At 45.9% G+C, this 12,598-nt stretch overlaps 1 protein-coding gene across 1 annotated transcript in view; it reads right to left on the bottom strand.

Annotated features, from left to right (window-relative positions):
* Window positions 1–439: 439 nt before the first annotated feature.
* The window catches only part of pcdh15b (protocadherin-related 15b), a 185,485-nt gene continuing 173,326 nt past the window's right edge, over window positions 440–12,598 (bottom strand). The window contains exons 34-39 of the mRNA XM_070444889.1: window positions 5,225–5,246; window positions 4,736–4,774; window positions 4,517–4,590; window positions 2,863–2,992; window positions 1,021–2,691; window positions 440–527 (exon numbers count right to left, since the gene is read on the bottom strand). Of these exons, the coding sequence (XP_070300990.1) occupies window positions 1,021–2,691; window positions 2,863–2,992; window positions 4,517–4,590; window positions 4,736–4,774; window positions 5,225–5,246 (1,936 nt within the window). The 3' untranslated portion in view covers window positions 440–527. The remainder of the gene's footprint in view (window positions 528–1,020; window positions 2,692–2,862; window positions 2,993–4,516; window positions 4,591–4,735; window positions 4,775–5,224; window positions 5,247–12,598) is intronic.

Below are 12,598 nucleotides of genomic sequence, written 5' to 3' on the forward strand. Positions count from 1 at the left end.
ATCCATAGCTCCTCCTCATCGGACTGTGTGCGATCGCTCTGAGATTCTAAAGGTTCTCTCACGTCCTCATTGTCCACTGGTGACTCCTGCTCCTCAGCGTTCCGGGTTCTCTCGCTCCTGGCCTTGGCGATGTTGGACTTTGATGCTATGCTCTCTGGGCCAGTGGTGCTGGAGGCCAGGGAGCCGCTGGAGGGCTGGGTGTTGAGCGTCTTGTCGACCGAGGACGTGGTCGCCACGGGGCTGTTGAGGGGCAGTCGCTCCTCGTGAGTCACGGCCAGTTTGTCCAGTTTCTTAAAGTGCTTGCCCAGCCGCACTGGGGAGTTGACCTTGATGTTGTTTGAGTGGACACCCCGGCGGGTGCGTACGACTGAGCCGTTCTGCGCCAGGTACACGCTGCCATTGATGTTGCTGTGGTTGGTCAGGTTAGACAGACGGTTTCTTTGGGGCTCCGGAGCGCTGTCCTCCCCCGTCGAACTAGTCTCATACTCCCTGTCCACCACCAGCTTAATCCGCTTCTTCCTCCCGTACTGAACAACACAAACAAACAGAAGGCAGATATATGAGAGACATCACAACATCATTAGAGATGGGTTCACACCATTTGACGGGCAAGGCGAAGAGATGCCAGCAGCAAACACAATGTCACACTGTCATGCCGGAGACGGAGCTGTTGAAGGAAATGATTATGTCTTCTGATGTGAATTAACCACAATCTGTTATGCTTCTTGACACAGACAGATGAGAAGCAATCATTAACCATTTACTACAGAGCCCTAAGAGCTTTAGAAGGAAGAATAAGATTATCCCACCAAAGGACAATGCTTTCAGTATTCATGAAAGCAATGTAGAAAAGGCAGCAGCAGCGGCAGCTAGAGATAGGACCAAAAAGAGAACAAAGCAAGGAAGGGCATGCATTTTAGACTCTCTGTAATTTAAAAGCTTCTTAAAATGGCTTATATGACAATAATAAATTCCACTCAGATAATTGCACACGCAATCCAAGGCATTCAGTGATCTTACTTAATGGGATCGGAATTCACTTGAAGATGTTACGGCTTCATCAGCATCGGAATCAGCTGGGTTGTCATCTTCCGATTCCCCGTCTTCCTCCTCCTCTTCCTCTGTGCTTTGCTTCAAGCCGTTTCCATAAATACCGCTGGACGGTCTCTTCATCGTGGCTTCCTCCTCATCCTCGGTGACAGGGGAACGGTCATCTGAGGTGTCCATCATGCCACCGCTGGCCTCTGTAGAGTAGGACACGGCGGTCGGTCCTCGTCCATTTCCTGTTGAGGCCGTTGTCCGACTCCCACTGGACTTCCTGGAAGACGACCCCTCACTATGCTCCTCTGGTGATTCTCCACTCTGAGCCTCCACTTCCTCCTCCCCCGAAGACTCCTCCTCTTCCTCGCTCTCCTCGTCGATGGTGTCCTCGGACCCTAGAGTGTGGGAGGAGGACCTGGATCTAGCGCTTCTTGTCCTGGTAAATCTAGAGCTCCTGGAGCTTGGGTCAGAGACACTTCCACTGTTGTCAGAGGATGCTCTCCTACTGGCTCTGCTACTGCGGCTCTGTGACCTGTCTGTGCCACCGCCACTGTCTCTGTCACTGCTCTGGCTGGTGACCACAGAGGATCTTCTACTGGATGGTGGCCTGGGTGAGGACTTCCGAGTCCCTGGTGCTGTGTCCTCAGTTTCTGCAGATGTCGCACTCCTCTTGTTGTCCTCAGTCTCTGATCCTGAATCTGTCTCTTTCTCTGTGTCCGAGTCTCTCTCTGCCTGGGACTCCTCCTCTGTCTCCAAATCCTTCTCTGTGTCTGAGTCCCCATCTGAGTCTCGCTCTGACATCCTTTCCTCCTCCTCAGAATCTCCCTGGCACTCCTCCTGCTCCTCGTCTGAATCTACAGCCCTCTCCTGGTCCTCCTCTCCACCTAAGTCTCCTCCCGTGGTACCCAGTGTGGAGGATGAAGCAGCACTGCTCCTACTACTCCTATCGGAGTAGGCCTCTTTACTAATGCTTCCTGCCTCAGAGCTGCTGCCCTCCTCTTGCTCACTAATGTCCCAAGCCAGGGAGGCCTGCCACCTCCTCTCCTCCCTCTTAGAGTCATTGGAGCTTTGGGACCCAGACCCAGACATCCTCTGCTCAGCTACAGAGCTCACACTGAGGATTTCAATAGGGGATATCCTCCGGTCTTGAAGCCTGCTGGAGATGTTTATACGGCTCAGCGCCTTCCGCAACTGCTGTTTGACCGAGGGCTTGGCATCATCCGAAGCCTGGAAGTAGCTCCCATCTATGACCATGCCACTGTCCATGATCAACATGCTGTCGGAGCGGTTGGCCTTAGTTAGTGTCAGGAAGTCCCCACCATCTCCTCCGACCCTCCGATCCTTGGAGGAGAACGTCATGGGGAATATTTTGGCTTTGTTCCATGGGGGGTGGAGCGAGGGGGGTTTACCAGGTTCCTTGCTAACCGAGACAGGGAACTTGCTGAGTTTCATGACTGCCTTTAGTTTCTGAATGACCGTGGAGGAGTGGTGGGGCTTGGAGTCTGATGCAGCAGTGCCCTCTTCTGGCGGTGGCCGGTCCTGCTCTGTTCTAGAATGGGGGGGCTGCTGGTCTCTAAAGGCCTGTCTGGGGGGGCCGTGAAGGGGTCCTTTGCCTTGGATAGGGGGCCTCCTCCCACCCCGCATGGCCACCTGTTACAGTCACATCAGCCCAAGCTACCATTAAAGCCACTGTTAACCATTACTGAGCCATTCAACATGCAGTGTTTCCTCCAGGCACATAGTGTACTTTCCATTGAATTCAAAGTTGCATCATACATGTAGCCATTGAACAATGTAACAATTGTAGATAAAATCCGCTACCTCTCCCTCTGACTCCTGCGGACTGTAGTAATAGCTCCCATCGTCGTCCACGATCACCTCTCCGTACTCGTCATACAGGCCTGTCGGAGATATCAACTTCCTGCGACTGCCATACTGAGGCAGTTCATACCTGGAGGGTGAGATGGAACAGGTTCGTTACACACTGTACTGACACACACACACACAGACAGCACACACACGCATTACACGAGCGTGCACGCACTACACGAGCGTGCACGCACGTGCACGCACTACACGAGCGTGCACGCACGCACGCGCGCACTCACTCGCAGCCATCACAACATTTATTCAGCCTCTATCGATACACATTTCTCAGTAGAATTCTGTCATTTGTTTTTCAGAAGTGAGTGTAAAACAGAATATGTGAATAAGCCCGGGTCCCCAGTGCCTCCTAGCTGTGTATGGATATGAGCGAGCGAGCGAGAGAGAGAGAGAGAGAGAGAGAGAGAGAGAGAGAGACGGCAAAGGAGCCTCTTTATTTAGGCTAAGGCCTCCTTATGGGATTTTACAGTCATTACCCCAAGGCAGTGTTTTTTTTCTTCTTTCTGTGCCTTTGTTCAGCTGATCTTTAGTGCCAGAGGGGGGCAGACAAGGCGTACAATAAGATCCAGGGCCCACTCACTACAGAGCGTAGAAGTAAGGTCCCTATGCACCCAGATTAAAGGCTTTTAGTGCTCCCAGGGAGAAAGCGTCTGTTAAAATAGAAACAGACCATCAGCTTAACAGGGCGCACTCTGACATCTCTGGATGGACCAACAGTACATGGTGTCAGTAATGGCTAAATAGCTCAAGCCTCCAGCCAGAAGACTATTACCCCACATCTCAACCCCACGTGAGCCAAACTCTAATTGTATTAATGGCGGTCGGTGTGACGGGAAACATGAGCATTTTGAGAGSCAGGCCACATAGCAGAGAGAAAAAGAACACCCGGTATGGCTGAAATGAGAGCCTGAACGTTCAAATTAAAAGTTGAAAATCTGCGTCGAGAGAGAGACGAGAGAGACGAAAGAGACTCAGAGTTAGGGAAAGGTAAATGTACTGTATCTGCTGCTACAGCGTCTGTAGAACCAAATCTTTCATCCTCTAAAACTAATCGCCCTCTCACTTTGGTGCTGGAGYGAGGAAGTCTTAAGAGCCTAATTCCGTGCACAACATTTAATCTAAATCCACGCTCCTTTTTGCTCTGTTATAAGATACCATATGGATGATGCTCATTGTAACAGGTTAGGTGAGTGATTAGACTCGCTAATTATGGAATTCATCACAGGTGGCAACAAATGACAATATGAACCGTTTCGTCTGAAGCTATCGTTATGTATTCCGACCTGTATGCTGCACTTCAAGGCTGTTCGAAAAACTAATTCGGATGTTTCAGTGGGAGGGGAGGCAGTCTGGAGGCCTGTCGTGACAAGAGCTGTTTGGTATTGGACTCTAAAGGAGTCTCTGGACTCTGCAGACTGACTGAGCTTCCCTGGTGTGAGGTAAGCTGTCGGCCCTTGTGTACACACAGGATCAGAAAGGCCTCAGTAACACAAACATACATGCACACAAACACACAACACACTGTGCACTGACACACACACACACACACACACACACATACACTCTCTCTCTCTCTCTCTCTCTCTCTTACCCGTGGTCATAATTATAATAATCCTGGGTGTAATAATCCTGGCCTGGGTCGATGCCAGACTCCATGGAGAGCTCCTGTTGTGGATAAAACAAGTCATTACTCAAAGACAATGAAGTTGAAGGAAAACATGAGAAGGCCACCAGAGGCCTCTGTGCTTTATTAAAGACAAATATTTCACTACTTAGCCGAGCAAAGGGAGAAAGAGATTGTGTTCTGTACCTCTGGTCTCAGAAGAGAGGGCCTAAGCAACTGTTGTTGCTGCCAGAGAGAGCAAGGACAGAGGAGGAGGAAAATACGGAAACAAGACGGAGAGAGAAATATAAGGTTTCATTAAAGAGATTGTGGATCAACGTAAATACGGATGGGGAAGGGGTAGCAAGCAAGGTCAGAGGGAGTTGATGGGAAATAGAGATAAAAAAAAACAGCCTGTGAAGTATAATAAGAGAATTTCATAACCAAAACCCAAGGTATATAATACCAAGGGATGACAGCTTCCACCATCAGCAGAACTTTTCCAATATCTGTTCATCACATCGCCTCCCCAAATATAAGGCGGGCGGCGCATTGGAAGTTTTATTTCCCCATTCCGTTTTTGTCATTCTATCAAGGCGGTGTCTATAGATAACATTGTGTTAAATAAACTGACAAGTAGGACGACCATTCAAAAGCAGCAATGTCAATTTTAGGCGAATGGAAACGCCAACGTACCTCATGATGTCCGTACCCACGCCTGTAGGGGAAGAAACATTGTGGGAATCAGTAAACAAGATTGTCAAGATAAAGATTGTTTGAGCTTTCAGATATGAACATTGTTTTACTTACTGTAGCTGAATTTGGCTGCTTAAATCAAACGCCGAGAGTGGTCTCCTTTAACACATTTTTCAGTTTCAAGTGTGTAAGAATTGGAAAGCATTTGTTCATTTCCTTTGGAAGGCAATAATCTGAAACATTCTTCAGTTCTCTTAAATCTATTTTACCCCTATCCCTTACCCAGAGAGAGACAGAGAGTGAGGACCGAAAGCCAACAGAAAAATAAGGTGTGTGAATTTCAAGACTTTCATAACTTTTAAAATGGCATTTTCTAGTATGATATATAGCCATGGCCGGATTCTTTTTTTTTGTAGGAGTGCTGCTGTTCAGAAACAAATGGAAGTTGTTGAGAAAAACTGTTTCTATTGGTTCTACAGACAGATGTGTTTTTTCTTTTCTACAGTAGGCATTTTTGCCCCAAACTACATTTTCCCCTGCAATTAGTTAATTTGCAAAAGGCAAACCGAGAGTCGCAACCAAGCATATAAATATAATCCATAGATGACAGTCAGGACTGGCAGCCATTGCTAGTGTACCCATGAGTTTAATACTCAAATTGCCAAGGTAAGAGGTTACAAAACCCTTCGATGGATTATATGTCTATAGCCACAACGCAACAAGCTGTATATTTGGCGTGCATGCTGCCAAAATTGTGGCCTTCCCGACTGTAGGCATACCGGTAACTGCTAAAATATAGGTAACATTTGAGTAAATGAGGGATACRAAAGTATACAGTGACTTTGGAAAGTATTCAGACCCCCTGACTTTTTCCACATTGTGTTACGTTACAGCCTTATTATATAATTGATTCAATCATTTTTGTCTCAGAAATCTACACACAATACCCCACAATGACAAAGCGAAAACAGGTTTAGACATTTTTGCTAATTTATTCAAAATAAAAAGAGAAATACCTTATTTACATAATTATTCAGACCCTTTGCTATGAGAATCAAAATTGAGCTCAGGTGCATCCTGTTTACATTGGTCAACCTTGAGATGTTTCTACAACTTGATTGGAGTCCACATGTGGTAAATTCAATTGACTGGACATGATTTGGAAAGGCACACACCTGTCTATATGAGGTCCCACACTTGACAGTGCATGTCAGAGCAAAAACCAAGCCATGAGGTCGAAAGAATTGTACGTAGAGCACTGAGACAGGATTGTATCGAGGCACAGATCTGGGGAGGGGGACCAAACATTTCTGCAGCATTGAAGGTCCCCAAGAACACAGTGGCCTCCATCATTCTTAAATGGAAGAAGGTTGAAACCACCAAGACTCTTCCTAGAGCTGGCAGCCTGATCAAACTGAGCAATCGGGGGAGAAGGGTTTTGGGAGGGGAGGGGAGCAAGAATCCGATGGTCACTCTGACAGAGCTCCAGAGTTCCTCTGTGGAGATGGGAGAACCTTCCAGAAGGACAACCATCTCTGCAGCACTCCACCAATCAGGCCTTTATGGTAGAGTAGCCAGACGGAAGCCACTCCTCAGTAAAAGGCACATGACAGCAGACTTGGAGTTTGACAAAAGGCACCTAAAAGACTCTCAGCCCATGAGAAACAACATTCTCTAGTCTGATGAAACCAAGATTGAACTCTTTGGCCTGAATGCCAAGCGTCACGTCTCGACTAAACCAGGCATGGCTCATCACCTGGCCAATACCATCCCTATGGGAAGCATGGTGGTGGCAGCATCATGCTGTGGGGATGTTTTTCAATAGCAGCGAGACTGGTCAGGATTGAGGGAAAGATGAACGGAGTAAAACACAGAGAGATCCTTGATGAAAACCTGCTTCAGAGCGCTCAGAACCTCAGACTGGGGCGAAGGTTCACCTTCCAACAAGACAACGACCCTATGCACACACAGCCAAAACAACGCAGGAGTACTTGAACCCGATCAAACATCTCTGGAGAGACCTGAAAATAGCTGTGCAGCGACGCTCCCCAGAGCTTGAGAGGATCTGCAGAGAAGAATGGGAGAATCTCCCCAAATACAGGTGTGCCAAGCTTGTAGCGTCATACCCAAGAAGACTTAAGGCTGTACATGCTACCAAAGGTGCTTCAACAAAGTACAGAGTAAAGGGTCTGAATACTTATGTAAATGTGAAATCAGATTACAATTTTTAATACATTTGCAAAAATGTTTAAAAAAAACAGTTTTTGCTTTGTAATTATGGGGTACTGTGTGTAGATTGATGAGGGTAAAAATAAGGCTGTAATGAAACAAAATGTGGAAAAAGTCAAGGGGTCTGAATACTTTCTGAATGCACTCAAAAACAATTGGGAAATTAGATTATTTTATACTAATACAATTGCTCCGAGAAAGAGATTTATTTTAACAAGTAATAAAACAATTCTGAAAAAAGGTAGGGGTCAAAATTATTAACACGTCTGTTTTCAATACCGCAATGGCCATTGCAGAATGTTGATTTGGTGGCCAATTAACCATTTATTTAGTGGCTTTTGATGTGTGCTTGGGGTTATTAACTTGCGGCCAAGTTTCAGCCTCCTGACAGAGGCAACCAGGTTTTTGGGAAAAATATCCTGGTACTGGGTAAAGTTCATGATGCCGTTGACTTTAACAAAGGCCCCGGGACCAGTGGAAGCAAAATGGCTCCATAACATGAATGATCCAACACCATATATTACTGTAGGTGTGTTATTTTCCACCCATGCATTCTCATTTCCACTCCAAACACAGCACTGGTGTGCTCAGCCATCTGACCAAAGCACCGGTTCTAATCCAAGTGCCAATTCCGTTTAGCTAACTAACTTACATTTGTTGGATGACCTGAAAATAGAGCTCTTAGGCCACACACACCAGTGTTGTGTTTGGAGTCGAAATGAGAATGTATGAGCGGAAAATAGCCCAATACTTACTGTAAAATATGGTGGTGGATCTTTGATGTTATGGAGCCATTTTGCTTCCACTGGTCCCGGGGGCCCTTGTTAAGGTCAACGGCATCTCAGAGTATGAGTTCATATGAAAGACAGGGAGTCTTCTCATTCACACTTTACACAGACTAGACTAACAGCAGTCTGTTGACACTACACTAACCATTGACACTACAATAATCATTCAGAGACACTGGACAAAAGGGAAACATTTAATTACACAGAGGATGAAAAAAAAGGATCGGGAGGAGAGCATCTCCATTCATCAGCGGAACCACTTTGCGTTCAACACTAGTGATTAGAATTCATCCCAGGACGCTGATCATCTGAAGCAAATGATCGCAATTGTTCCCTGATGAGAACGTAATGAGGAATTTAAAATGAACATTTCATGGCTAAACAATCATTTGTGACTCAGAGAGGAATTCCTCAGCCCCGCTCCACTGGTGGTGTGGTGAGGCGGCTAATGTGCCCCTGTGTGGTGTAGCTCGTCCAGTAGAAATACCCCTGCTCTTGTGTCGGCCTATCAGGTCACGCCTCGTCCCCAGAGGAGGGTGTGTGGGACTGGTCTGAGTAGTGGATGCCTATGCTCCTTAGTCTGGGCCTGGATGTCATCACTGGCAGAGTTGATAAGCAGTTTGTGGTACTGGGTGGGAAAATACGCCTCGCTAGTCAAGCTTATCATGGGTCACAAGCAGAGTTAACACTCCCAAAAGACACAGTACTTCATTAAGTGACTCTGGCGGAAATCAGAGCCAAAGTGCATACAGTGCATATAGAGTATGTACTATACATCTGTGATTGTGTAATACATCTGTAAAGTGTCCAGGTTGTATAAACGTGTTAGCGCGATACTGTGAAACACTGTGGATGCTTACTTTGATCTCAGCACTAAACCTAGTGTCTTGACTTCATAGTGTGACTCGCCTGGCTTCATCTCCTTCAGCAGAAGAAAGGCAGTGTCCTAATCCTAGACAGGAAATCATGAATATTTCCCTAGGATTAACAGATTCTGGAGGACAGTGCGTCATCTGAGAGGTGCTACTACCTCCGTCTCACTGCTGACTAACAACACCTAGTGTAACTAGGAGAAACAGCCATGAGCACAGCATGAGCTAAGGATGAAAGGGAGGCATGACATGATACAGGGGGATGCTGAGGAATGATGTGTGGAGGAGAGGAGAGGATACTCTTCCAGGGCAAGTAGTGGAAAGAAATTGTAATAGAGTGAGAAAGAGGTAGAAAGAGAGGTAGAGAGAGGGGTTATAGAAAGAGAGAGGTAGAGAGAGGGGTTATAGAAAGAGAGAGGGGGAGGAAGAGAGAGAGGAGAGAGAGAGGTGCAAAACCAAGAATCAAGGCTATAGAGAGATGACAGGCCAACCTTGAGTTTCTCTCTGCCAATTAAACTGCTATTTCTTCTACCACTGACTACCTGAGGTCCTACGATCAAACTCACACTGGCAAACAGGACACAACAAGGAGAGCCGCAGCAGTGGATATTGATGAAAGTGAGCGAGAATCACATGTAATGACGCAGGATACAGTCTCCATTAGTTGCCAGCCTAATGAAAAGTGGGATTATGGAGGGAGTCGGAGGGATGTCGGGCTGAATAAATGTGGAAGAGTTACCGCCGGGATACAGGCGGGAGGAGACAGGAGGCCGAGCAGAAACACGATGGATTGGTTAGGTAATTAAAAGCATATGCATCCCAATTTGACAAGCAAGTTGTTTCACCCACGCACAGCTAAGATGTGCAGAGGCACGGAAAAAGCCAAGTACCATAGAGAGGTACTCAGATCACTGACTGAGTCTCTGTGTCTGTATTTCATTCCACTGGCTGGCTTGTCTCCTCTTCAGATGAATAGTGATTCCATCCCGTGCTTTAGTTCTAGTAGTCTGGCCTTGCCTCTGTGTGACACAGASTATCTTTCCAAAAGTATACTTGAATCCCATTCAATGAAACTGGTGGGTTGGTATTACACATTGTGTATAACAACACTATTGAAATAGAGAGTGTACACCGAACACGAGTGACAAATAGAAATGATTCTACAAGCCAAGACATGGCAGCCCCTCTCACCTCAATCACTATCAAAGAGCAGAGCAGAGAACTCAAAGTTTCCCTCTGACTTTATACATGGTGTAACTTTATTTGAAAGTCATTTACATAACGCAGTAGACTTCAAAACCTGCAGTGTGTCTGCGTGTGTGTRTGTGTGTATGTGCGGGACTGCATGAGGGAAGATCTAGGCTAGTCAAAAAGACGTAGAAGAAGAAAGGAGAAATGAGAGAGAGAGAACATGTGGTGTACGAGCGAGCAAAGCTTTACAGAACACATATACAGTGCATTCTGAAAGTATTCAGACCCCTTGACTTTTACACATTGTGTTACGTTACAGCCTTTACCTAAAATGGATTAAATAAATACAAATATTCATCAAAATAAAAATCAGAAATAACTTATTTACATAAGTATTCGGACCCTTTTCTATGAGACTCGAATTTGAGCTCAGGTGCATCCTGTTTCCATTGTTCATCCTTGATGTTTCTGCCACTTGATTGGAGTCCACATGTGGTCAATTCAAATGATTGCACATGTTTTGGAAAGGCACACACCTGTCAATATAAGGTTCCACAGTTGACAGTGCATGTCAGAGCAACAACCAAGCCATGAGGTCGAAGAAATTGTCTGTAGAGCTCCGAGACAGGATTGTGTCGAGGCACAGATCTGGGGGAAGGGTACCAAAAAAGTTCTGCAGCATTGAAGGTTCCCAAGACCATAGTGGCCTCCATCATTCTTAAATGGAAGAAGTTTGGAACTACCAAGACTTTTCCTAGAGCTGGCCGCCTGCCTAAACTGCACATTTGGGGGAGAAGGGCCTTGTTCAGGGAGGTGACCAAGAACCCGATGGTCACTCTAACAGACCTCCAGAGTTCCTCTGTGGAGATGGGAATACCTTCCAGAAGGACAACCATCTCTGCAGCACTCCACCAATCAGGCCTTTATTCTAGAGTGGCCAGACGGAAGCCACTCCTCAGTAAAAGGCACATGACAGCCCGCTTGGGGTTTGCCAAAAGGCACCTAAAGGACTCTCAGACCATGAGAAACAAGATTATCTGGTCTGATGAAACCAAGATCGAACTCTTTGGCCTGAATGCCAAGAGTCATGTCCTGAGGAAACCTGCCTCCATCCCTACGGTGAAGCATAGTGGTGGCAGCATCATGCTGTTCTTCAGCGGCAGGGACTGGGAGACTAGTCAGGATCGAGGGAAAGATGAACGGAGCAAATTACAGAGATCCTTGATGAAAACCTGCTTCAGAGCGCTCAGGACCTCAGACTGGGGCGAAGGTTCACCTTCCACACATTTAAGACTGCGCAGGAGTGGCTTCGGGACAAGTCTCTGAATGTCCTTGAGTGGCCCAGCCAGAGCCCGGACTTGAACCCGATCTAACATCTCTGGAGAGACCTGAAAATAGCTGTGCAGCGACACTCCCCATCCAACCTGACAGAGCTTGAGAGGATCTGCAGAGAAGAACTGGAGAAACTTCCCAAATACAGGTGTGCCAAGCTTGTAGCGTCTTATCCAAAAACACTCAAGACTGTAATCGCTTCCAAAAGTGCATCAACAAAGTACTGAGTAAAGGGTCTGAATACTTATGTAAATGTTTAAAGGTTCTCAGAATGTTTCATGAGGTTGTGGGTACAGTCTGGTGGGTAAATTGATGGGACATCACAAAAGATATGTTCCCAAAACACAAAAACTTAATGATCTGGCTGCAGAGTTGAAGATCGCAGGTTCATTCCTACACATTCTTAAACCACATTTCTTAAAAAAAAAAAAATGAAAAGAAATCTGTGAAATTGAGGCTCATATATAATCTACTAAAAGACAGGATGTGTTTATTTCATCCAGATGTATACATCTAGTAAGAAATGCAGAATGTAGCCTAACTGTAAAAAATAAAATGTGTAAAAATTGAATGTTCAACTTAAAAAAAAAAAAACACACCTGATATAATTTCTACTTTGAGATGCTTGACATGGTCCTSCATGTCTTATTTTTCATTATCTGAAAAGCATAAGTGATCCTAGATCAGCACTCAGTCTTGGATACCTTGTAAATATGGGCCCAGAAATATGCAGCTTATAAAAGAGGATTGGTGAAGTAATGGTGAACAACCCAGTGCCCAGTGTATCCCTGGGTTAGTTACATCTAAATATGCTAAAAAGGAATTTCATTCCTGATTAACCTGAGAGCTTCCCTGGTGGTGCAGAGAATAAAAAACCTGGCTTGGGAACCAAACATTTCAGGTTTAAACCCCACATGTGCAGACTTTCAACATATAAAGTGTAKAAAATATGGTTGTGTTTT

Source organism: Salvelinus sp. IW2-2015, linkage group LG8, assembly GCF_002910315.2.
Source record: "Salvelinus sp. IW2-2015 linkage group LG8, ASM291031v2, whole genome shotgun sequence".
In the NCBI taxonomy this organism is placed as follows: domain Eukaryota; kingdom Metazoa; phylum Chordata; class Actinopteri; order Salmoniformes; family Salmonidae; genus Salvelinus; species Salvelinus sp. IW2-2015.